Consider the following 24,947-nt stretch of genomic DNA (forward strand, 5'->3'; position numbering starts at 1 on the left):
TTCTGCACTTGGGAACAAACATGGGACACAAGCTGGAGCCCCAGAAGCAGAGCTGCTCACATGCTTGGCATGCAAGAGCAGGAACCAGCGTGCACCAGTGAGGTGCTAGCTGGCCTTTTAAAGGGTGCACTGCTCAATGGGCTGGCCAGAAACTGCTTCAGGCTTCCACACAGGATTGGCTATGGGCAGGGATAAACCTGAATCTTCCCTGCAACAGCTACCACAGAGTTTTTTCTGGTCTTTCTACTACATCCTGTGACACATCTTTCCATGGAGCTGGGAATCTAAGTTCTGGAACGTTTGTTTTTCGGCTAGTTAACTACACATTTCTGTTCTTATTGTTCTCTCTCCTCTGTGTTTAAATCTTTCTATTATTAGGTGAATAAAAATTTGCAGTAACTTTCTAGACTTTGCTGAAGAGCAAATTTAATATCAATAGCACAGAAGGATATTAGAGTTCAGGATAACAAGGTAAAGTTTCTAGAGTACATTACACACCCCCTGAGCAGCACCATAGGTGGTTGCTGGTAAGACATCAGCGGCACTGTAGTGATGGGTGCTAATACTGGTTATGAGAATTTCTGGTCCCCTGCCAGATCAAATGCATTCAAAACACCACAGGAATTCTGTAGGGGGAGTGGCCTGGAGAATCTCTCCCAAAACAGTAATTTTTAATCTTTCAATGTCAATTCTTTTGCACATCTTGACTAGAAATACCTCTGAGATGGAAACAAATCTCCTTTCTCCTGAAATCTGACAGAAACATCAGTGTAAAATCAAGAGATAATGCAGCAGGTTTGTCTTTAACCCTAGGAGACCATTTTTATCTACTGTTCCTTGCACTGGGATTACTGCCAGGCCCTGCACAAGTCCTGCAAGCACACCAGTGGAAAGAATTTCTATGCTTAACCAAGGTTTAGCTTGCAAGAGCTGGAAATGGGGAACTCTCTATGCTTAGGAGCAGAAGCTCTCAAGTCTGTGGGGGTCAAGGTGCTCAGTCCTTCCTGCTCCTTCAGGAGGATTGCAGATCCTCAAGCAACACAGGATCAGGGAACATTTATAGACAATGGTATCAGCAATTGCACTGATCGTTCCAGCTCAACAAGGACTCAGAAGTGCATTCAAACATCAGATCCTGATCATCCACATTGCTAAATCCTTAGGTTACTGCAGTTCCCTTGTTTTCTAGAGCCCCTGCAGAGAAAGCACAGGTGTGAGCCCCGTGTGGCTGCATCCCTGGCTCTCATTCCAGGCGCAGTGCAGTCAGCAGCAGTAAGACAAGTAGCTCGTTTGGGAGAAGGCAAACATAGGGTGCAAGTGCTATTTGCTAGCTTCCCAAGTATGTGAGTCACATACAAATACACTCTAGGCTTGTGTTAGAAGGCCATAAACATCCCAGAATTCAAAGACAGCCAATTGCACTCATGGAGAATTACCTTGACGTGAGCTGTGACGGAATGCCTCTGTCTACCCTGTCAAGACCTGCAGGAGTGTTAGCTCCCATATTGCAAGACCATTAAATCTGATTTATTTCTTAAAATATGCACACGTACATACTGCACAAATACATACATTTTCTTTTATAATGTTCTTCTGGAAAACATTTCCAGAGATCCATCTGAAATCCCCTGTCCCAGAACCATTCCTGAATTATTCAATATGATTAGCCTACCACACACTGGTAGGTTGCTTCCCCAAGCCTGTGCTTTTAAAATCCTAGTTTGCTTTTATGGCCAACACATAGAAGAGTCTAATGTGGCTGAGATGCTCTGGTGATGACTCACCCAATTCAAACTGGTTGGAAAGGTTACCACAGGTTTGTCTGACTTCTTCACTGTCCCAGCCAAGAGGATAGAGGGCACAACCAGAGCCGATCAACAAACCTATGGAGAGAAAAGGAAATAAAAGTTTATACAAGCAATTGCCATTAGCTTAAACACAGGCTGCCACTTGGGAATCAAAGTGTCAAACTGCAATTTGGGAATCCCAGAGAAAAAGAAGTGTCTTCTTCTCCTAAAAATAGATGAAAACCATTTGGACCGCTGCCTTCTGCTGCAGTGTTTTAGAGGTGGTCTGTGGGATGGAGCCAGTCTGAGTAGTGCAGCATCAGAAGCCATGCTCAGCTTCTGAAGCTTTTATCTGAGAGCTTTTAGACTCTTCTTCTACTCTCCAGAATGGCTTAATATGCACTTTAGAATACACAACATGTGGTTAAATAGAAGTGTGCTAATGCCAGAATTTACAAGCTGATTGCTTCTGATTAATTAAAACAACAATCAATCAGGGTCCATCTAGGTTCCATCAGGAAAACTGTCATTTGTGCTAATCTGTTGCCATTTTGCTCTGTTTTTCACTCTTTCAAAAGAAAGGGAGTAATAGTTTCATACCACTTGATCAATGCATACCACAGGTACACACTCCAAAAAGTTTTCCTGATTCATTCAGTGGAAACAACTGAGGTCTTGAGTCATTTACAAGTTATCATACTTGGTTTAACATTCACAAGGCACTTTGCTTTCTCCAGCCCTCATGCTGCCCCAAACAGATGTGTTTTGGCAAATCCTCTCCCTTCACAAGACATCACAGGGAATCAGCAATGCACCCATGCACCATGACTGTTTTGCAGAAGTGGCATTTTTATCATATTGCATTCTCAGCTGTCACTGCAACAGCTGCCAAAAGGCCAATGTAGCTGGCAAAGCATTTTACACAGACAGCCTAGAGAGAACATTTCAATGTATGTTACAACATTTAAATGTTGCTTTCTTCGCGTCAGATCTTATTTATGAGATTGGAAACAAATCACTGTGTAGATAATGGGCTAGGAGCACCTGAACTTCACAGGCTGTAAAGCCAAGCAAGCCCTCCCAAGGTTTGCAGGGGTGCCTTTTACCTGCGAGGCAGAGTACAAGGTTTCAAGCCCTTTGCTGACTTTGGGCATACCTCTCGACCTCACATAATCTTGCTCCTCCTCTCCTGACAATAAGGAGCAGTGCTCCCTGGCAAAGTACTTCTGCTGCTGTACTTCCGAGGCAGAAATGCCCTGGGTGTTGTGACAGAGTCATTGTGGACATCACACCAGTCTAACAGGAGTCCTGAGAGGAATGATGGCTCAGGGCCTGGAACTTGCCATTCCTTTCTACTTTTTCCATTCTCAAGATTCCTAAGCTTCTCATATTGTTGCTGTTCCTGTAAGATACGGAAATCATTTTATTATGTTCTTGATTTGCTCAAAGACACATCTGAACAAGGCCCCTGGATCTGAAGTCCAGAAATGGTATCTCATCTTTCTTCAAAAGATGTTTAACGCTCTTAGCATCTTGGCTATTAGTAAAGTAGCTCAGCAGTTTCTCTGCTGCTCCTCCAAGCACGCCTGCCCCTGTTTAAGCCCAATATTAGCTTCCTGGATCTTCCTCCACTAAGTTCAAATTTCTTCTTGCTGCTCAAGCCTACTTCTTCCTCCTTGGTTGAGCAGTCATTGCCTGCTCCTGTCTCCATATCTACATCACCTAATGAAAAAGAAATCCCTGAGGCAGCCCTCTCTCAGATGGAGCATTCACCCAACAGCTGTGACAGGAGAAAAGCAATTAAGGACATGTGAATGCTAGGTATTTTCAGAAATTTGCCTGATCTGGGTATGGCTGCTTCTAATGTCCTCACTAATATCTATCACAGTATCATTTCATTTTTTTCCCCTAGGGCCATAGAGCTAAGGGCAGCTGGTAGAATCCATGTAAATGAGAATCACTTCTAATTAAATTCTCAGAAAGGATGTTTCTCAGACAAGAGAATTTAGGCCAAAACTGGGTCTACTTTTGTTAAAGACAGCCTAAGGCTCTCAAAAAAGCCCGTGCTGATTGTCTCTTGAACTGTTAAAGCAATAAAGGTGTTGTGAAGCAGAGACAGCATGAGTGGTGTGCTAAGAAGGGGCAGGACCCCATAAGGCAAGAAGGAACATCTCCACTGATTATGAGAATGGCTGGGGAAGGGAGGAAGAGCATCTAGATGCCAGAGTCGCTTCACAGACCAGTAAACTGTGGCAGCCCCAGCCAGTCCTGCCATGGTTCTGACGCCTTCCCACACTGCTCATGGTGCTCAGTGCCAGCCGAGGCAGCCACAGCTCAGGAGCTGCTCTGCCCAAAGTGAACTGCCCTGGCTGGGCTGTTTGCAACCAAAAGGTGCCCTTGAACAGACTGTCTGGGGGACCTCACAAACGCTCAGAGGGCTCTGCTACAAGGGGCAGGGAGATGTATGCAGGGGTAGGAGGGACGGCAGGCTTGCACCCGCCTGCCTTGGACCAGATTAAACTGTGGCCAGCCTTTCCCAACAAACAGGTCCTGGGAAAGCCTTCTGACCAGTTCTTCCAGGAGAACACAACAGCAGCACTGCAGGCAAGTGAAAGGGCTATTAGCATAACAATGTTGCTCCTCCAAACCCAGAATAAGCTCTTACTCAGTCCTTGCCAATTACTCTCCTCAGGTGGCAAGAGTGTCTAGTGCCCACTGCATTCACAGACTGTTTGTTTTCAGCTCTCTTTAGGTTTTGTTGCAGCAACAGGTTGTTGTTTGGGTTTTTTTCCCACGAGTATTGCTCACGGCACTTTCCACTGCCACTCTCCAAACACAGCTCATCCTTTTCCAAACATGACTACCTGTTCACTCTTTCTGCCTCTGATTCTACAGTGGATCAGTGATCACAAACCTTGGCAATTTATCTCCTTCCCTATTCAGCCCCCTCTTTTCCCACTTCTGTACATCCATGTCTGTAAGTTCAAAGCCCAGTTTCAGTGAAAATAAATTCTGGGGTTCAGTCAAAAAATTCCTTAGCAGAGCAATACACTGTAATGTTGAAATGCTCCAAAGGAGCTCACACATGGATGCTGGCCCTTAAAGCCATTCCAACACTGTCTAACAACCAGCCCACAGCACCCACCACTGAGCCTCACCATTAGCTGTGCTTCCTATTAAGAGATAAACCAAATAAGGGAAAACTATGTCAGAAAGCCTCCTTATCCCGGTGACAGCTGGCTCTCCAGCTGGGTAGGGGCTTTATCAGCACTGAGTTTCACTTGTGAAGTACTAGTCACCGAGCAGTGCAGCTTCTTTTCCTCTCACAGCCTGCACTGACTGCGATGACGAGATCAAACGGGAAACTGCTGCCTATTGCTGGTGCTGTCACATGACCCCAAAGCACAAGTGGTGCTTTACACATAAGCATGCTTATGTGCAAAGGACAAGGTATAAAGCCATGGGCAGGCTCACGCACTGCTTTGTGTGAGCACCTTTCAGAGACCAACAGGGTGCCAGGAGTTGCCATCTGGCAAAAAGGCTTGTATAAATATTTGTTTTGTCACAGGTACCCACTGCCCGCAAGACTTGAAGCTGTTGCTCTGACATGTCTTTTGATATCTCTGGTTTTCAGCTGGGTCTGAATGACCTTAAGACCATTCCCTTTTGTGGTGCATATGCACCTGCTGTGGATTTGTGTCTTGACAAAACACTTGTGTCCTCCAGTACTTCTTGCAGGCAAGGTTCAGGCCAGGCTCAGGGATTTGCCATCAGCATAAGATTTCCACAAAGATTCGGAGCCTGCTAGTCAGCAAGAAAAAGTTTCACAAGCTTTGCTTTATGCCCTGAGGTATATTTATATCTATGAGCATGTGTGTGTCATGTCCCATTGCTTTCAGCAGGATTCTACATGACTTCAACAGGGCTGATGCTTCCTTGGTCTGTGTGGGCACTGAAGCTGAGAACTGGCATTTGGGGTCACTTATTGTACGCATTGAAAGTGTGGAGTGTGCCTGTGGTGTGAACAGGACTTGGACAAAAGCCCCTCAGTCCCTCTTTCCCTTCTAATCAATCCATCCCTGTTTGTAAGCAACTGTGTGGATCAGATCCTGCAAAAGCAAAAAGGCTGCATACCATTACCACTAATAATTCATACATGCTCACAGCCAATTTATTTAATCACAGAGGATGTAGATCCTGCTGAACAGCTGCAACATTCAGTGAAAGATCCAAGTTGAATCCAAGGGTTGCAAACCCAGTGGAAATCATTAAGCTAATTTTGCAGCTTCAGTAAAGAGCAGTTACTAGTTTAGCTCAAAAGTCACATTCTGGCCTGCTCTACAGTTATTGCATTTAGCCAGCTATGCTACCCAAGATACCACACCCATCTTTACAGCTGCTTGAAATGCTTAGAATGCCTATAACATTTTTTTTAAAAAGGAAGAAAACCAAAACCAACAATCTGCTGTAATTACCATCCTCTGTCATCTTCCATTATCCACTACAGTCATGAAAAGAAATTGAAAGGGGACGGAAATGTGCAGATCCCTAAATGGCACTTTCACAAAAGGGGCTGCAGCCTCGAGGTGTGAGGGACCCAGTCAGTGGCATGGGGCGAGTCAGCAAGTGGAGGTGCTGGTGGCACTGGGCAGTTGTTTTAGATGACGTAGCATGTACCAGTGGAGGTGTTGGCACTGTCACAGACCAGCTTTTCTGGAGAGGTTCCATATTTGGGAATGAAACAGGCTCCTTGCCCTGCTCTGTCAAATGCTGCTATTGTGAATGCTGCATCTGGCTCAATGGGCTAGCAAGGCATGGGGAGAGACATGCAGGGCTGACTGAGCACAACCAGCCTTGGCAATCCAAAGCTGGAATTAAGACGTTGGCTTCAGTACTTAAGAGGGTCCCAGACAGCCCCTAGGCGCTTTGCATGGTCCATGCAGAATGGCGTGTCCTTTCAAAAAGTGATTTAAAACCAGCCTAAGTGAAGGGCTGCCCAGACCTACAGATTGTAAAACTGCAAACCAGGGGGTCAGACAGTGGACGCCTTAATATTAAACCATCCAGAGTAATCCTTGTCCCTTCCAGACTGCCTTCCATGTCACTCTTGCTGTGAGTATAATGGATGATTGTATTTTAGTAACACTTAGCACTTGAAAGATGATCTTGTCTGTCTGGAGTGGTGTTTGTGATTGAAAATAATTACATCTAACAGGTTCTGCATATGGTGGATGCGGCAGGGAAGGGACAGTAATTACATTAGTGGCTTGGCACAGATCTAGGTCTCATCTTTGAAGTGATAAAGAAATGATTTGTGGCATGCAGCAAACAGCTTACTCCAAGAAGTAAAATATTAAGCTCTATTAATATCTCCAAGAATATCCTGGATATGAGCAAGTCTTGAACAATAAATACAAAAGGATTAACAAACCAAGAGACATTAATCAAATTTTGCTGTGGGCAAAATGACTGCATTCATAAACACCAAGACCTATCAGCAAAAGCCAGCGCACAACAAAGTAAACTTGCAAATCCCTGTGGTGGGCGGTCCTCAGATTGCTGCTGTGGCTTCAAGGGGAGCCTCCACTCAAGGACCAATCCATGCAGACATCACATCATAAATTAATTGCAACTGTCCTGACCACTCATAGCTGAAAGTCCTGTTTTACAGCTGTTCCTCTCACTTGTTCCCTGATTGCTAAATGGCTCATTCTTGGTTATTTTGTCAGTCCGTTTGATGATTGCATCGCCCAAAAGTCTGTTAAATAAAGTCAAACCTTCCATAGTGTCCTTCCTTCTCCCTTGCCTAGGGTGAATCTAAGCACATGATTCAGCTAAGTCTGATGATGAAAGCCATCAGTTTGATGAATAAAGAGAGGTGGTGATGGCATTGAATGAGGCACTTAGCTTTGGACTCATCCTCAGAGTCTTGCTCCTACAAAATGCACTTTAAAATGGTAACTGAACCCTTAGTGGCTTTCCTTGATTATGGGCTCGTTAAGACCTTATTACATGCATTCATTTTTTGTATATGCTCAGCTCCAGACAGTTAAACCCTATGAATGCAGTGAAAGGGACTGCTGGGCACCATAAATGCCTCCTTGCCCAGCAGTTAAGAGGGGTCTGCACTGCTGTAACAGGGACCCTGGGAAGTCTCTGAAGAAGGAAGGAGCCCTTCAGTGGGCCTTGTCATTGTAAAAATCCAATTTGTATGTTCACTCAGAAAAATAAAAGGAATGGGCCAGACTTGATATATGTACTGCAAAGAAAAATAAAACCAGAACTAAAGGTTACTTTTTGTACAGTCACTTTTTGGTGAGAAATATCTACTTCAAATTATCTTTCTCATTTCTCTCCCCTGTTATCTACTTTTTCCCCTTTTATTTTCAGATCTAACCAAAAAGAAAACTTGCCTCTTTTTTTTGTTTGTTTCGTAAGGAATTTCTAATGTATACTGTTCATCTGACAGATATTCAGGCCATATGGAGAAGCTGACAGACAATAATTTGGAAGTCATCACTTTCAAGACCATTTTAATGATGATTCTTCCTTTCACATTTTTCTCTATTAGGCAGCCTGAATGTTCAAGGATGATAGAAAGTTTTCACATTCCCATCTGTCACTTGAAGGTACAGTAATCTTGACAAGCAAAACAAAGCAGATTTTTAGATGCAGCATGGACTTTGACTCTCTGTTTCCTGTGATTTAAAAACTCACCTCGCTGTAATGATTTCAAAGCATTTATCTCCTATAAAAGTGACTCCAGAGTGTGAAAGTAAAATGGAGCTAGCACCTGAGGTTGTCTGTTGCTTTCAGACATACTTTAGCCAACAATGTGCTTAAAGAAGAATTGGTTAAAAACTAGGATGCGAAATACTCCAGTAGACACAGTTCTGAAGTCCCTGTTCAAAGAACCCTCTGGGAGCTGATACCAAGCAGCAATGGACTGATAGAAGAGGGTCAGAACAGATTAAGAGAAACTCCAGAGCCTGGGCAGAACAGCAGGAGCCAACAGAAGAAAGAGGGGAGTGAGGCTGTGCCAGCTGCAGGCAGCCTGACTCCCATGCCCATGGGAGTCCAGGCTTCATTCAGTTAGTGAGGGACAGTCTTTATACTGCAGCTCCCAGCACTTCACCCACAACACCCCTTCTTTAGAGTGACACTTCTACTTTCTCTCAGCACCATCACTTTGTTCTTTGGTCTCTGTTTTTCTTCTGTTAGAGAAATGTTATCACACCAATCCCTTCCATTGCTGTTAGTATATGTCCCTCAGGAAACCCAGACATGGAGCTGAAATGGGCTTTTATTAGGATTAAACACAAGATCAAAACTTTGGGCAAAAGTTCTTTCTTTAGTTAGTAGTTACTAAACATGAGACATTTGACTGGTTCTTTATTGAGCCTGAGCCTAATGTGCCTCATTTCAGAGAGGGTACAATCCTGAGAATTCACAAATGTGAATGAATTCATAAGGGACTCCCTGGTCCCAGTGTCCCGGCAGTGAGGACACACACAAAAAAATAATTCTATGCTCACCAAATTTCCTCCCGTTCCTCCTTCAAGGGTCATGACATGGAAGACAGCAAGATGGTTCAGGGTTTCACTCAAGTCAAGGTGTTTCTGCAACAGCCTTCCTGTAGCAGGATGTTAGAGGGACTCTTACACGCAAAGCAAAATGAAGCATAAGAACAACACAAACCAGAAGGAATAACATGCTACAAGCTTCAGCTTGCAGATCTTGCCTCCAATAACACTGCTTAATCTTGAAATTAATCTTAATCTTGATGGAAATAGGGTTTTCTGCCAAGGGCAAAACCCCACCACCCTTTTTTTTTTCTGGTTCTGGGCTCCAGGTTTTAATTCACATCAGTTGACTTTACTTAGCCCCCCTCTTTCTGACTGTCAAGCCCCAAACCTTTCCTGAGACTTTTTGTGTTACTTTGGGTTACTCCACACCATGAGCCTGGCACCTGCTTGGCTCCCAACCGCAGCAAAAGGGCACAGTGAGGAAATGCCACCTGCCTGCTAGAGCTCTTGGAAAGTGGGGCCAGTGGCAGAGGAAGCCTAAAAAAGGTATTACAAATGTGTGACAGCATCCAGCCAGCAAAGTGCTGTGTCATGGAAAAGTCACAGCCCTCACTTTCACTGTGAAAGTTGCACTGGGGCAATGGTGGGTGCAGATGGGAGTTTTCTGACAGATGAAACATCACTTCACTTTGTTATTTGTTTGATCAAAGCTGGTGTGCTCATTACTACTGAGGTGCTTCAGGCTCAGAGAGGGAAATTTCCCCACCCAGAGATGCTTCCTTTCTAGGTGCCTCAGGTGACACAGGGCATATCAAACGTGTGCAGATGCCTCTGCAGTGGCAATTGAGTTGAGATCTTTGTCAGTACAATCAGGGGAGTCTAGAAGATATTTCTTCTCATCCTAAAGAATGCATAAACACAGGTCTGTGACTAGGACACATCTAAACTCACATAACTCTTAAGACAGCAAAGACCTTCACATGAGACTGGCAGACATGACATAGAGGCAGCAGGGAAAGCCAATACATCTGGATTAGCAGCTGGAGGTGGAATAGCCAAAGGCATCTCAAATGGCACTAGGCACTTGTAGGTCAGTGACTTGATTTGTGCTCCACTGGCAGTACAAACTCAGAATAAGATTCAGCCACCCAAATATGTCACCTTCTGCCAGTTTAATTGCTGTTCAGTATCTTGCTCCTTTAGCTGCCTCTCCAGAGCAGTGCAAAGTTCCCCTAAGTCCTCTGTCATACCTGCCAGCCCACACAAAGATTCTGCAGACCCTAGGGTATCTCTAACAGTGCAAGGCATCTAGATTTAGCCTAATGAGTTCCACCCTGGGTAGCTATTGATCTTAATGTGAGCTTAGAAACCAACCTCAAGGGAAAATAGCTGTATTGTAAACACCTTTATAAAGTGTATAAACCCAGCCCAAAGTTATTTACACTTTTCTTTATCCCTTATTTTCTATCCTTCTGCCCTAATTCTGCCCTGAAGATGCAAATATCTCAATTCCTGTCATCAATTCTCTTCCTTTATGGGACATTACCTGAATTTTAAGGGAGAAGGAAAAGATCGAAGGAAAAACTGTGTTTCTCCTGAATGTAAACCTGTGCGCTTGACTTTAAAAGAAAACAATTAGTATTGAAAAAAGTTGCTGCTTCAAAATGGCCTTGGTCTGCCTCAATTGCTACCAATCAGAACTAGCTCTGGCAAGTCTCTGTGTCATTTCTCCCAGAGTGTGTCACACAATAAAATGATTGACACCAATTGTTCTGAAAAGGATGTGACATGGTCCAGTTAACGGCAGAGTAAGTCTGCAGAGTGGAACTGAAATGCTTGAAGAGCTCCAGAAAACACTCTGGAGTTTAACTGTCAGCTCATTTCTGTTTGGCAAGCCATGATCAATGCTTGTACATTATAAGCTTTAGGGCGAAAAAAAAAAAAAAGCTTGAGCGTTTTCACATGCCATCAGACTTCTTTATGTGACAACCCATCTGTGTGCTCACCCCGTCATTTTGTGACTCCAAATCAAATGCTTGACAGTTCAAAGAGTCTAGATCAGCATATGGCATATGGCATAATGTATTTAAATAGAAATTATTCCATTAGAAACACAAGGGTGCCTACTGTAATTAATAAAAGGTAGTTTAATAACTAACTTCCCAAAATGCATAACGCTCCATGTAGTCATAGTAGATAAGGCATATTCCTTTTCATTAATATGAATTTCAATAGCAAACAGAGACTGGCCAAAACTAGACAGAACCTTTCAGAAGCTCCATGCTCTAAGGATTTCCCAGTATATGAACTGATCTCATGAAAGACTGTGAGGAGGGAATGAAGGAAATATACCCTGCATCAGTGAAGGTGCCTACGCAGAAAAATGGATAAATGGACAGGCTTCCCCTTATCTTTTCAACAGAATCCATTTAGATTAAGGACTAAGTCTGCAACACCCTGATTCTTGAGCAGTACTCCAGTGATACCGCTGGTTTTGGAAATATTCAGTCACGGATTAAACCAAATAATTGCTTTTCCATGTCTATTAGTTCACTAATTTATTGAAAAGCAATTGTTTGTAGATAATGAATAAAGCAACAAAAGATTCCCAGCCAGTTCCTTCACTTTGGTTGCATATCCCCAAAGTCACAGGGAAACTGGAATGGATGAAAAGCCTGTATCCAGTGGGGGAGTACTGCATACCAGGTTTTGCTGTTTAAAAATTACTTTTAGTTGGTTTTATTTCACTTGAGCTCTCCATGGATTAATAGAAGATCAACCACTGCACATCTCAGTAAAACTTCAGATGTACTCAAGACTTTAAAGTCATATTTTCAGTACACACTCTGCAGATCCTCTAGCAAACCACAGAGCACTTTCCAAAGAAGTTCATACATGCTACTAAGAAATCTATACCTGTAATAAAGACTGAATGGCTCCGCAGTTCTACTGGATAGTCTCTAAGACCCCTCAAATCAAATGAGTTTGGAAATCACTTCTCTAGATGGGAAATTGAGTAAGATAAATAATGCTGTAAAAGTCAGTGGCAGCCATGAAGAACAGCTGAGAATCACTTTTCATTTTATGCTTTCCTCACCGGTGCTTCACAGGTGTAAGTCTTCTACTCTGCAAAAATGTTCACACCAGCAGTGTAGTTGATACCATCAACTGCATCTCTACCTGTACAGTGTATCCACTGCTGATGGATAATGCTCAGACAGCAAAGTGCTGTGAAATACAAAGGAGCTGGTGGAGAAGAGGTCAGTTTCATTTACTGTTTGCTGCTGTAGCATTTTTTAGCAGCTTTTTAAATACCCTTTACATTCACAAGGCTACTTGCAGAGCAAGCAGCTAAGCACATGAGTTAATCTATGCATGAACAAAGGTGCATTCAGTGCTGTTTGCCTTTGTGCTGAATTACAGTGGGAAATCAAAAGAAATGGACTTAAATCTAAGCAATAATAGACTCCATGTGAAATCGATCGTTCGTATGGTTTCCTCAATTAAACTAAAACCAACTATTACCCCATTCTCAGCTACTTTGTTTTCAGTAAGAGGGACAGTAAGAGTCAACACAGCTCCAATTAGAACTGTGTGACACTCAAAATACTGTTTCATACTGTTGGACTCTCTGTTTTGTTCTGCATGATTTTCACATGCTGAAAAGCTTGCATCATGAGACATATCCAAGAAAAAATATATTTTTATTTTTAAAAACAAATAAAAATACAGCTTTTCTGTGCTTCCTATCCAAAGGCATTCAAACTCAATAACTGACCCAATTTGCAGAGGGAAGAAGTACTCTATCGAGTCAATTTTCCTCAAATAGATCCCATTTTTCAGTTTGCCACAAAATATGATAAATATGATTTTGGATAGGAGATGCAGTTTGTTACAAATATATTGCACATCTGCAGCTCAGAAAAAATTGGCGCTGTCACTTATCCTCCTCAGAGAGAATCCATATGGACAACCTTACCAACACCACAAACAAACCTGACTCTGTTAATGAAAACCAGTGTGTGAGAGGGAAGAGCTGAGTAGAAGTGTGTGCTTCTCCCTTCTCATGAGCCCACCTTTGAAATAATTTTGAAATCAGTTCAGTAAAGTTTAGTTAATAAGCCAGGCTTGGAAGGGACATGAAGGAGTTATTTAAATCATCTTTCAGCCTCAAAGTCAGGATAAGCTCTACTTGTAGCTTCCAAAAGATCTGTTTGTTGAATCTGTTCTTAAGAGGCCCCTCACAATGGAGATTCCACCACCTTTTAATAGATTCTGTTCTTGTGGCTCTGTCTGCTACAGAAGCTTTTCACATTGTCTAACCAGTATCTTCCTGTGGCAATTCCAGCTCACCCCTTAAACCATGGACTCTGCTAAACCCCTACTGGAGCTCTGAGAAAACATTTCATTTTCTTCCCTCTTTGCACCACCTTTCTCTATAACAAATTAAGCAGGCCCAATTTATTCCTTTTCTTTCCCACTAGGACTGGCCATTCCGTACAGGCTCTTTCTTCTTCCCAGAGGATTTCTGTGGCTACTGGCTTTGCAGTCTGTTAGAATTTTCCCTTCAAAAAACAAAAAGCCATGCCAGAACACTATGACAGCAGTTGAAAAATGAATCAAACTTGTTGCTTTGAATGGAGAGAGCCTAAAAGGAGAGTCAAATGAAATGAAAAGGGTGATAATACCAACTAGCAAAACCCTAAAATGAACTGTGTGACTCTTGGAGCTCATCTTTGTCCCTTCTTCCTAAAAACTTTTTAGAAATAATGCTTTATGAGCAGTGGAAGACTCTTCTAGAAACTCTTCACTATAAAGGCTGTCCTTGGTAAAAACCAATCAATGCTTTGATACCATCGCCAGCACTCAATAGTTCTGCTCCAATTTACAAGATCATTGGCTTAATGGATTAATACCTAGTGAATGGAGCATGCAATTCCTAGATACAAGACATGAATTTTTATTTGGACCTAGGAGCTGGGAATTCTAAGGAGCAATATCAGCATTGGCTGGACCTCCTACAAGGATTGAGAGAGAATTTAGGAAAAAAATTGAAGCAGAAAATGAACAGGCTATGCAGTGAACGTTAGATGGCTGCAGGAGCCACAAAGGATGGTACTTAGACAATTTATAAAGTCTTCAAGGAGGAAAAGCCCCTTATTTTCAACTCTCCTCATACTCTGACTATTGTTTGCATTCTTCTTTCAAAACCAGTTGACTCCTGTGACCCATCCAGCTCCTCACTGGCCACTTCTGCCACTGGTTCCTGCTTGAGTCCCCACAATTTATAGCTCAGATATCAAATGAGCATCCTATGATTTCTGTGATGCAAATAAAACCACCTGCAAGCAATCCCCAGCCAAAGCTGTTTGACAGAGTTGTGTATTCAGCAAACAGCCCCTGACTGAGGCTGGAGAGCAGCTTTTGGTGTGCAGGCTGAGCTGAGCTACTTACAGAGGCTGCAATCCCTCTGCTGCTCCAGGTCCCAGCAGCTGTCTCCTGCTTTCCACAGTTTTCACACAATGCTGTCCATACAGAACACTGGTCTATAAAGCTCCCTTTATGGCTTCGACAGGGATTGGAGCAACCATAGTCTCATAAGGGTAATAGGATATATTGTCACCATGACATTTCTATGAAAATCCTCTGCTAGGACTTTTTTCTCCTGAGAAGCTGGGAAGCTTCAACTTCTCCATGTTTTGCTGTTTTGGAATGTGATTTGGAGAATTGTTTACCCAGCATGTGAAATTGTTTTTACTTGATGACCAATGACAGCCACCTGTGTCGAGGCTGTGAGCAGTCACAAGATTTTATTATCATTCCTTTCTATTCTTTTCCAGCCTTCTGATGAATCCTTTCTCTCTATTCTTTTAGTATAGTTTTAGTATAGCATTTTTAATATAATTTATATCACAATATAATAAATCAGCCTTCTGAAAAATGGAGTCAAGATTCTCATCTCTTCCCTCGTCCTGGGACCCCTCGAACACAGTCACAATATATTTTCAGACTTGTGAAAGTATTACACTTATATACAAAAGCATGAGTAATTTTCACTGCTGGAAATTGTTGAAAACCAAGTATATTTTATCATGAGAGAAACCCTGTCGTCCTTTGACTTTCTATTTAAAACTAGAATAATACCCAGCAACTGCTTTAAGGGAAGGGATATTCCCTCCTGGATCTGACAAGACTTTTCCTTGTCTAACTTATGTACTCCAGGGGTATCTCTATTGTAACAAAAATTGTATCCAAAAGCATTAAAAGAGCCCTATAACTAAGTCAGAAACATGGAGATCCCTTTACTCTTGGCTTTTTTAAAATGTAAATATTAATTTTAAAATGATACCATCACAGCTTCCAGGACCAGTGGTTCATCTTTTTTTTTTTTTTTTTTTTTTTTTTTTTCTTTTCTTTCTCCTGTCTCTTTTACTGCCACAGAATCCTTGTTTTGAATTATCAGAACAATAATTAGATTGCAGAAAGGAGGAGGGGGCGGGGCAAGCATTCTTGTCCCCCTGAGAGGAAGAGATAAAAGTTTCATTTCTGAAAGCTGATGTGCCAATGGCGGATAATGGGGAATTGGGATTCCTGCTTAACTGCATGGAAGACTTCAGTGAAGTTTATTAATAAAACAATTTAGATAAACTCCATTTATGCATTATTTGTACTAGTATCTTGGCAACTGCTTATTTAGCATCTTGAATACATCAGGAATTTTAAAGAGAAATACTGAAATCTTCCCTCAGACTGTAAAATCTTTGACAGCAGTGGGTCTGGGAAGTAACGAAGAGTTTTCTTTTTCTGCTTCTCCTTATTCTTCCTCCAACCAAAAACAATTTTCTAATATCCTTGGCATAACTACTATAATGAAGCATAATTTATTTGATCCTTACACAGCCCCCTTAGGATTACTTCTTGCAGATAGCCAATTATAAACTGTTACATACTTTATAGCCCTCATTACGTCTGACAGAGGCACACTAATAAATAATGCAAAACCCCTTTTGTACCTAGTCTACCTTGAGAGAATACCGGGGTCTGCTGTGGAGGGGAAAAGCGCATTGTAATGCATTCCTATTTCCAAATGGACTGAAAAACTTTCTAGCTTCAACTTGCTTCCTTGGGACTCCTTTTTTCCCAGACTGGACTCCTGTGGCTTGATTCATTACTAGATAAAAATCAAGTTCGAATAGAAGTGGACCATGAGATATGGAGTGTCACTGCCGTGTCACTTCCTCATGACATCCTGTCAGCTGCAGACAAGAAAGGAGGTCTGAAAGCAGAACAGCCAGGTTGAATACAAATGAATGAATATTCGGTTGTAGGCTTTTCACAGTAATGAAGCAGAAAGGGTCAAGGCTCAAGGAGCACATTTCACCCTGCCTGTGCTGCCTTTCTGATGCAACTTCCAGACACTGCTAGTGCTCAGGTCAAGGCCCTGGAGGAGAGCAAAACAGCTCTGACCATCTCTCTGCTGTTAGGATTTAAAGAGCAGCGTGAGCAACTCAGCAGAGACACAGGGTTGAATATACATAGATAAGGTCCTGGTGGACTGCTTTATTTTTGCCTTTAATTGACATGATACTACTTTTCAAAGGCAAAAGCTGCAACTATAATGACTGAGAAATGTTACCAAGATCACTACAGAAACCTGGGGGGTCCCAAAGGTTACAGCCAACTTCTGTTCCTACCAGGGACTTCTGTACAACCACTGCGTTACTCATATTGCCTCTTGAAGCCTTCTTTTCCCTACCTAAAGAAGACAGGATAATAGTTCCAAAAGGCATAGGGATTTCTTGCCTCTGTGTGTTGCTTTGAGACCTTGAGAGAAGGTGTTTAAAAGATTTAAAAAACACAACAGCAAGCAAATAAACAAACCAAACTTTTCCAAGGGCATAGCTCACCACAGCCCTTGATCCCTGAGGACTGGGCACATCTACTTTCACAGACTGTGACACAGGCTGCAGAAGCCTGAAGGTTCAGCTCCTGGCACCAACACCAAGCAACATTCACTATTTGACACATCTCCTCAGCTAGTGTCTTAATGGCCACAGTGAATTACACAGTCTGAGATTCCAGCAGACTTCTAGGTCTACAGCATCTTTGACATCCCCATGTAGCTCAACACAAATGTGGAATGAGTGCATAGAATAAAAGTCATTGTAGTATGAATTCCTTAGCTACAGTTAAGTTAGAGCCCTGCCACTGAGCCCTGCTAGATTGTGCAATTAAATCAGCAGCCCTTCATAGCTGGCTGTGGGGATGGCAACGAACAAGAGAAACAGAGACATTTGCCTTTGCATGCAGCTACAAGGAAATTATCTGCCATTTTAACTCCAGGGTTTGACTAATGCACACTGAAGCACTCACCTTCAATTAGCCATTTAACCCAGCAGATCCAGCTGTGATCTAAAGAGGCTGAGATACCACTAAGTGTTTCTCTCACAGGAGCCATAGGGAATGGCCAGAGGATGTGATAAGCAGGTATAATCCAACTAGCTGACAAATTCTGTGTGTCCAGGAATGAGCAAATCCACAGTATCTTTTCCATTTTGTGCACCCCTCCACTTATGATAATCTCAGCACCTACATACCTCATTTGGGAACAACATGCCCCTGGGAAACTATGCAAAATTGTCACTTGAAGGTTCGATACTCTAACTCATGATTTATGAATGCATCTTTTGTTTCCTCTTAAAAATGAAATAAGCATAAATTAAATATGAGAAACTTTTTGCAGTTTGCAGGCAGAAACAACAACTAAACTTTAAAGTGTAAATACCTGCTACTTTTGGTTAAGATGATTGTGGAAACAGCCTTTACATAAAACCTGATCAAGACAAGGTTGGGGTGTCCCCAATCTGAGTATTCTCACCTGAAAAACATGTTGGCAGTGTCAGGGTAACTTCAACAGGATCAACAACAGGAACCAGAATAAGGCCATCTTCCCACCCAGCTGTCACTGAGGGATGGTTTGAAAGGCTTCCTCCTCCCTGTCTGCACCCTTCTGCTCACAACATTCCCATCATCACTTCTTCCTCACCTGTCCTAACAGGATATTGCCACAAGCATTTACGTGGCTGCTTTGTAGAAAATAAGCCTTTTTTGCTTCCTGAAGACAAGGAGCAACATAGAGTCAGAAATGAGAGTTTGGAAGTGATACTTAATCCAATTTAAGATAACAAAAAACAAAGATTTTGTGCCACTGTACTCTGCAGCAGATGACTGTGTTTCAGGTCTCTGAGTCTAACAGGCAGCAGATTAGCAGAAATTGGAGATGGAAATGTACAATTTGCATCCAGTCCCCTGTTCCCAAGGGGTGGCTCATTCCCTGAGGTGGTCTGCTGTGCTTTGTTTCCTGAAGCACATTGCTTTAATCTGTGCTGAACACCACGGTGTGTCCAGTCCAATTTCAAAGGTCTCCAAGCAATAAAGGTTTATGGCTTTCCTGGGGAAACTGTTCCACAGCCAAATGGCTTGCTCTGGCATGATTTCAGGGGTGCAGTTAAATGGAGGCTTGTATCTCTGTCTCACCAGGAAAATACATCTGCACTTAAGAAACTCTCCTAGAAGAATTTTTTTGTGTATATATACACACTAAAGCAAGGTTGCTTCCCAATACTATATGACAATCTTGTGTCCCATTGCACTGACCTTTCATTTCCACTGAGGAGAAAAAGGCTCAGCTTGCCTCTCGTTCCCCTCCACACAAACACCACACTGTGAGAACAAGCAGCACAACAAACACCAATGGCATCCCCAGGCACAGCAGCCTCCTCTGGAGCATGACAGCTCGCCGCTGCCTTCAGGAAGTGTTCAGTGCCACTTGCTGTGGCCACGTGGAGAGCTGAGCAGTTGGGATTCTCTCTCCCCGGGTTGAACTCCAGGTGCTCCAGCTCACCATGTGCAGTGCACCACTAACAGGCACAGGCAGCAACACAAGGGGTACCCAAACAGGACTGCTCCTCCTCCCCACAGCAGCCTGCTCCTATACTGGTTAATGGCCACAAAATATGACTTTGGGATAAATTTCATATCACAGAGGATCTTATGTCATGCCATTTCTGAAAAGAATAGTTAGGCACACTTACACATTTCCAGCTACGTCTTCTTTCTCCCTTTCTCCCCTTTCCCTCATGCAACTTCAAGCTAACATCAACCAGCTCAGGGAGCCACACCGGCCAGAAAAGAATCACAACTTTTTACAGGGTTATTATTCTGCTGGTATTAACTCTCCAAGTTGGTATACTGATGGATAATGTAAGTGCCATGCCAAGGGCAAAGGGCCACTCCCTCTCAAGTACCAGTTAATCATCTTAAGCAAATTATCAAACCTGTTTGGAACCCTCCATGCAACCACACAAACAGGTTGGGTGCCTAATATGGACACATCAAGGGAACAAAGGGTGTCTAAACAGAGCTCTGGCACCTGACCAAGCCCTGGAGAGGTGGGCAGAGCTGAGGGGACCCGCAGTGCTGCCCACGGCTGAGAGTGGCTGTGGAGAAACACAGTAAATGGGGCTGAGAAAAAGCATTGGAGACAACTGCGCAGAAATGAGACAAAAGAGGGAACTGAGTGCTGCAAATGTGACATTGAGGGATATTCAGAGACATACAAAATAAGAGCAGGATGAAAGCTGAAAGCTGAAGGAGCACAAACTTTCGAGAAGATGGGAATAGCTTCTATATTCAAGGCAGTTAAAAGGCCAAGAAGGAAAAGATTGTGACAGGAGCCATAAACTTAGATTACTTGCATCAATAAGGAAGAATAAACTGTTGTGTTATAAGAAGGGGCCCTGCAGTCAAAAGGCAATTGGTGTTGGAAAGGGGTTTCTTAAGAGATAATCCTGTCTCAGTTCCCTGATGTATTGCCCTGCTAGCGTACTTCTCACGTTTGTTGGTTACAATGATCTGCCTAACCGCCTAATAAGCATCATTCTGTCTGTCAGCGCAAAAGGAGCTCATGGCTGCAATAAAAAGCTTGGATGCAATTCAGCAATCCCAAACGCCAGGGCTCTAATTTATTCATTCATTTAGTTTTCAGTGGTGCAATGACACCGGCCACAATAGTATTACATGAGGCTGGTTTAAGTATCCAGGAGAGCTCAGAGAGTGGAAAATTCAATTCCCATTGCCATGGTGAGCGATGTATGCCACTGAAGAGAGCTTAACTCCCAGGGTAAGAAGGGTGTTCTCCTTGCAATATTCCTTTTGAGCATAGCCACTGTACTCACAAAGAGCATTATCAAAACTCAGAACTCATTTATTCTGACCGGGGGGGAGGGGCGTGACAGTTCCTCCAAATCTCGTTTTTGTGGAAGCTCCTTCCAGCAAGCAGTAGTACTGAAAATACGCTGCTGAAAATAATCAAATAGATCTACTACATCAGGCACTAAAAAAGTCCTCTGCAAATTTAAGCAAGGGAAATGTTTTTTAATTCCTTACAAATTGTCCCAAGAGATGCCTTCTGCGGACTCCCTACATTACCTGCCACTCAACTGATACTAATTCAGCTGGTTTGGGGTATTTTCCATAGGCAGAAGGGTGTAAGAACATAACTTACTTTTTTGACCATTCACATCATAAAAAGGAGTTGGGCACACAGTTTCAGCAGAAAGTCTTTGTGCTCCACAGAGCCATGGCAAAAGGTGCCTTTGACACCCCCCTTGTAGTGATGCACACCCCCTGCTCTGATGCAGTACCTCGAAGCGGGGGTGCACAAAACACCACCAGTGACACACTCAATACCTAGAGCCTATAGCGCAGTGAATCAGGGGCAGCTGCTTTGTACCCAGCTTTACATAACTCCTGACAGGCCTATGAGCACAAGTCAAGGGAAATGTTATTCATACAATTGTAAAAAATAACAGTGGTTTGCAAATGTTTACATGTTCAATTATATATAAGCCTTCCCCAGTGAGTACATCTGTCTCTTTTTGCTTTTCTCTGTCAGTCAAAATGCCTCTGGAATGCAGAAGTTGAATGCTGCAAATGAACATCAATGGAATACTCCTTCCAGCAGAGCCCATGAAAAGTGAGGACAGAGAAATAAATTTGTACTTGTATTCTCTTCTGAAGGGTTCTCCGGGTTGGAATTGCTTCAGCTGGCAGCTTGCTAGTTTTAAGAAGCCATTTTGCTTTGGTGAATACTATGCATGATTTTCTTCTTCCACATTTGAAATCAGGGGCAGCCCTTTATCTGTTATCACTGCCTAGGTTACAGATCCTGCAGCCACACCTCTTTCCTCTGACAATGATGATTTTACAGGTAGACCCAGAATACTGATGCTTTTTGATGGGAGGAGAGAAAGTTGGCATGGTACATTACTAAAATACCACTTTAAATCAGAAGGTAGGAGCAAGCTGCCTGCAGGAACAATCTGCCTCATAGCAATGGGAGAAAGGACAAGAGAAGGTCAGGGCAAGTCAAAATGTTTTGTATTTGTGACAGATAAAGTGCGTTCCATGGGGTTACTGCAGCTCAGCTTTCATGGGGCAAATAAAGCCTTATATTTCACAGCCAACATTATTCCTGCATTTCATAGACATCTCCATGTCTGGGGACATTGGAGACTGTATTGGGCTGACTATATGCAGAACCGGTGGAAGACAAGAGAGATTCCTATGTCCTCTTGTACTCACTCAGTTTTTGCTCATCTTTCCCAGCTGTTACAGGGGACATTGGAAACTAGATGGCTATGACATTCCAAAGTAGAGGTGTGCAGAGGCAGGCTGACTCAGTCCTGGAATGGGGAGGTGCTATCAGCCACAGGTGCTGCTGCTCCTCAGCAAGAAATGAAATGCTTGAGACATTCCCTTAGCAGAGTCATGAAAACTCTCTTTTCCCTTCAGTAAAAGAAAAGCATCACAAGGTTGCTTGCCTTAACCTTTCTTTTTTATTTTAATAAATCTATTTTGCCTCAGTTTCTGTGCAGGAAGATCTTAGGTGACCCATTACAGGTCAGCCAGTGCGACTGATTGAATACAGATGGAAGAAGCTAGAGACAAAGAGTAGCAAAAGTATGACATCATTATAAAGTAAAATTTATTTCAGCTCCTGGGGAGAATACTGCATTCATCGGGGAGCAAATGAAATGCTTATGTCAGGAGAGAAAGATTCAAAAAGTTTATTTGTGGGTCTCCTTCCCTACCTTAGCAGAAAAAGAAGAGTTAATGCTGCTCCTTGGCATCAACTTTATAATCAAGGAGATTATCACAATCCACTTATGGATGTGGAGCACAGCAGCACCTTTCTGAAAAGGCAGCAGTCTGTGGACTGTGCCAGGATGGGATATGCTTGGTGGTCAGCCCTGCTCTCTGCCTAGTGAAACCAAGGGTAGCCATTTGACACTCAGAGAAAAATTAGGTCAAATCACTGCATTAAAGCCAGGCCAGAGAAAACAGGGCTGATGAGGAACAATAGCTGTGTGACCAATTACAGTGAATGTTGTGATGTGTGCAGGGGCTGCGCTAGATTTTCAGCTAAACTCCTGGGAGAAATGCATTATTTATTGGCATTACTTTGCCAATTATTTTAATGCAATATTTATTACTGCATTAAACAATAAGCCTTAGATCTTTGTAATGGAAGAGGAAGACGCTTGCTTTGTCTCAAAGCAGAACACTAAAGCACAGCCAGGTCCCGCTTGTCCTCCCCCAGAAGTTTATTAATGAATGAACTGCTCCTAACAACCCACTCTCTTTTTCTTCCCTGCCCTCCCCCTTTTCTGTCTTGAACTTCCAGCAGAGAATCGAGTCTTTGTTATCACTCAGGCTGTTGATGAACTTTAACCCCCTGCAGCAGCCTCATGCTGCCCCATGGACCATGTTCCAGTCCAGAGATGGGTGAAAACATCCCCTGTCCGCCCTGCCAGCAGGATCAGGCCCCAGGGCTGTCCTGTGCCTGTGTCTGGATATGTTTCAGGGTCCTTCAGCACCAAAATGGGCTGGGTATTTGCAGCTATTGAGATGGTATCAGAAAATTCAAAGCGTTACAGGGGGAAGAATAGGTTTAATGGATGTTCCCTCGTTTCAAGGCTCTCTCTCCATCATATGCAGCCTGCACTAGTAATACACTGGCAACAATGATATGGGAAGAAGCAAAAGAAGCCTTGGTAACACCAAAGTGTTTCATTAATGGATCTTGGTTTTCTTTCCTTTGAACTTCTTCAGGACACTAAAAATTGCATCGTACCGTAATTTCCTTTTCTAGACGTGAAAAATGCTGTGAGGGGCTCCTGCTATACAACTTAATTACACTACTCATGCAACTCTAAAGCCTAATTTATAGGCACATTCTTGGATACAAGACAGAAGGATCAAAATGCAGTTATTAGAGCTCTAAGGGGAAATACTGTGGGGTCACTATTTACACTGCAGTGGCTTTGAGAGTTCAGTGGGAATAAGCTGGACTCCAAGGACATTTTAATGTGCTTTGAATCATGCCTGCATTAAGAAGGAGATCAAAATGGTTCTTATCAATGGTTGTGGAAACCAGATGCCAGGGTCTGGTTATTGAGGTTTTTATTTCCAGGAAGCATGTAAATCCTCTATTTTATAAACACATCTCCTTTTTATAATATGAATGACAGATGGAGTAAGAGGAAATTGCATAATAAAATGAGTAAAAGTTGATATCAGTTTGAATTTGTTCAGACACTGATGATTATCTCATGCTTTGAATAACATACATCTGCATGCCTCTCATTAAAGCAGGAGTGTCTGAGCTACCATATCACAGCTGCAAGTTTTCCTAAGTTTTTCAATAAAATAACTGGTTTAACCACCAAAACCACCATGTTGTGGTATCTCAGAAAAATTAAACAGCCTTGACTTTTCAGGACTCGCTGGCTCGTTTGCATTGACATCAAAGTTCCACAAAAGGAAAACCCGCTGTGGGATTTATAGCATGTAAACAGTCAAATTAATCCAGAGCTTGGTGAGAGATTGACACAAAAGAGTAGAAAGGTGCAAAGCACAGCTTAATTAGAGCATTATATTCCACAATGACCAGCACATGGATTAGGGAAATCCAGCTTTATTAAAGTCCTGGATATGCTTATTTTGGTAGAGAGCTGATATTCCCATTTAATATTAAGTTCAGAGAGTAATAAAAATAATAATAATTATTATTATTACACGGACTGGATCCAGCATGACCACCTTATGCAGAGAAGCACCCATGTTTCACCTTTTCAGCATTTAAAAGCACTGAGTAAAATAATTTAGCTAAAGTAAGAGCTAGTGTTTTGAGACAGGGGACAAGGAGAAACATACCTGAATTTCACCAGAGCAATCCAGTCCGAAATCAGATTTGCTTGGACTGGGCCTGGGCCTAAGTCATCTTTAGTTATCACAGCTGGGGTTGTGATCAGTGACTGAGGGACAATGAGCTTCATCTTGTTTTTTCCATTTCCTGAGGGTTACAGGCTGCTGGGACTGGTCAGTCAGGCCAGCTAACAAGCTGGGTGGGCTTGCTGGGCAATTATAAGAAGAAAGCTATTCTTCAGAAAAACCTTAACCAAATATGAAAATTCACAGAAAAATAGGCACAGTTTGAGGAGGAGCGATAGGGACAAGAACCAAAAAGATGCTGGTAAATAGGAATGCTTGTAAAATAGGAAATGTAGGT

At 42.7% G+C, this 24,947-nt stretch overlaps 1 protein-coding gene across 1 annotated transcript in view; it reads right to left on the reverse strand.

Moving 5' to 3' along the window:
• LHFPL6 (LHFPL tetraspan subfamily member 6) overlaps positions 1 to 24,947 on the reverse strand; it is a 136,623-nt gene that overhangs the window by 11,681 nt on the left and 99,995 nt on the right. The window contains exon 3 of the mRNA XM_038130476.1: positions 1,785 to 1,883. Coding sequence (XP_037986404.1) covers positions 1,785 to 1,883 — 99 coding nt within the window. The remainder of the gene's footprint in view (positions 1 to 1,784; positions 1,884 to 24,947) is intronic.

This window comes from Motacilla alba, chromosome 1, assembly GCF_015832195.1.
Source record: "Motacilla alba alba isolate MOTALB_02 chromosome 1, Motacilla_alba_V1.0_pri, whole genome shotgun sequence".
Lineage (NCBI taxonomy): Eukaryota > Metazoa > Chordata > Aves > Passeriformes > Motacillidae > Motacilla > Motacilla alba.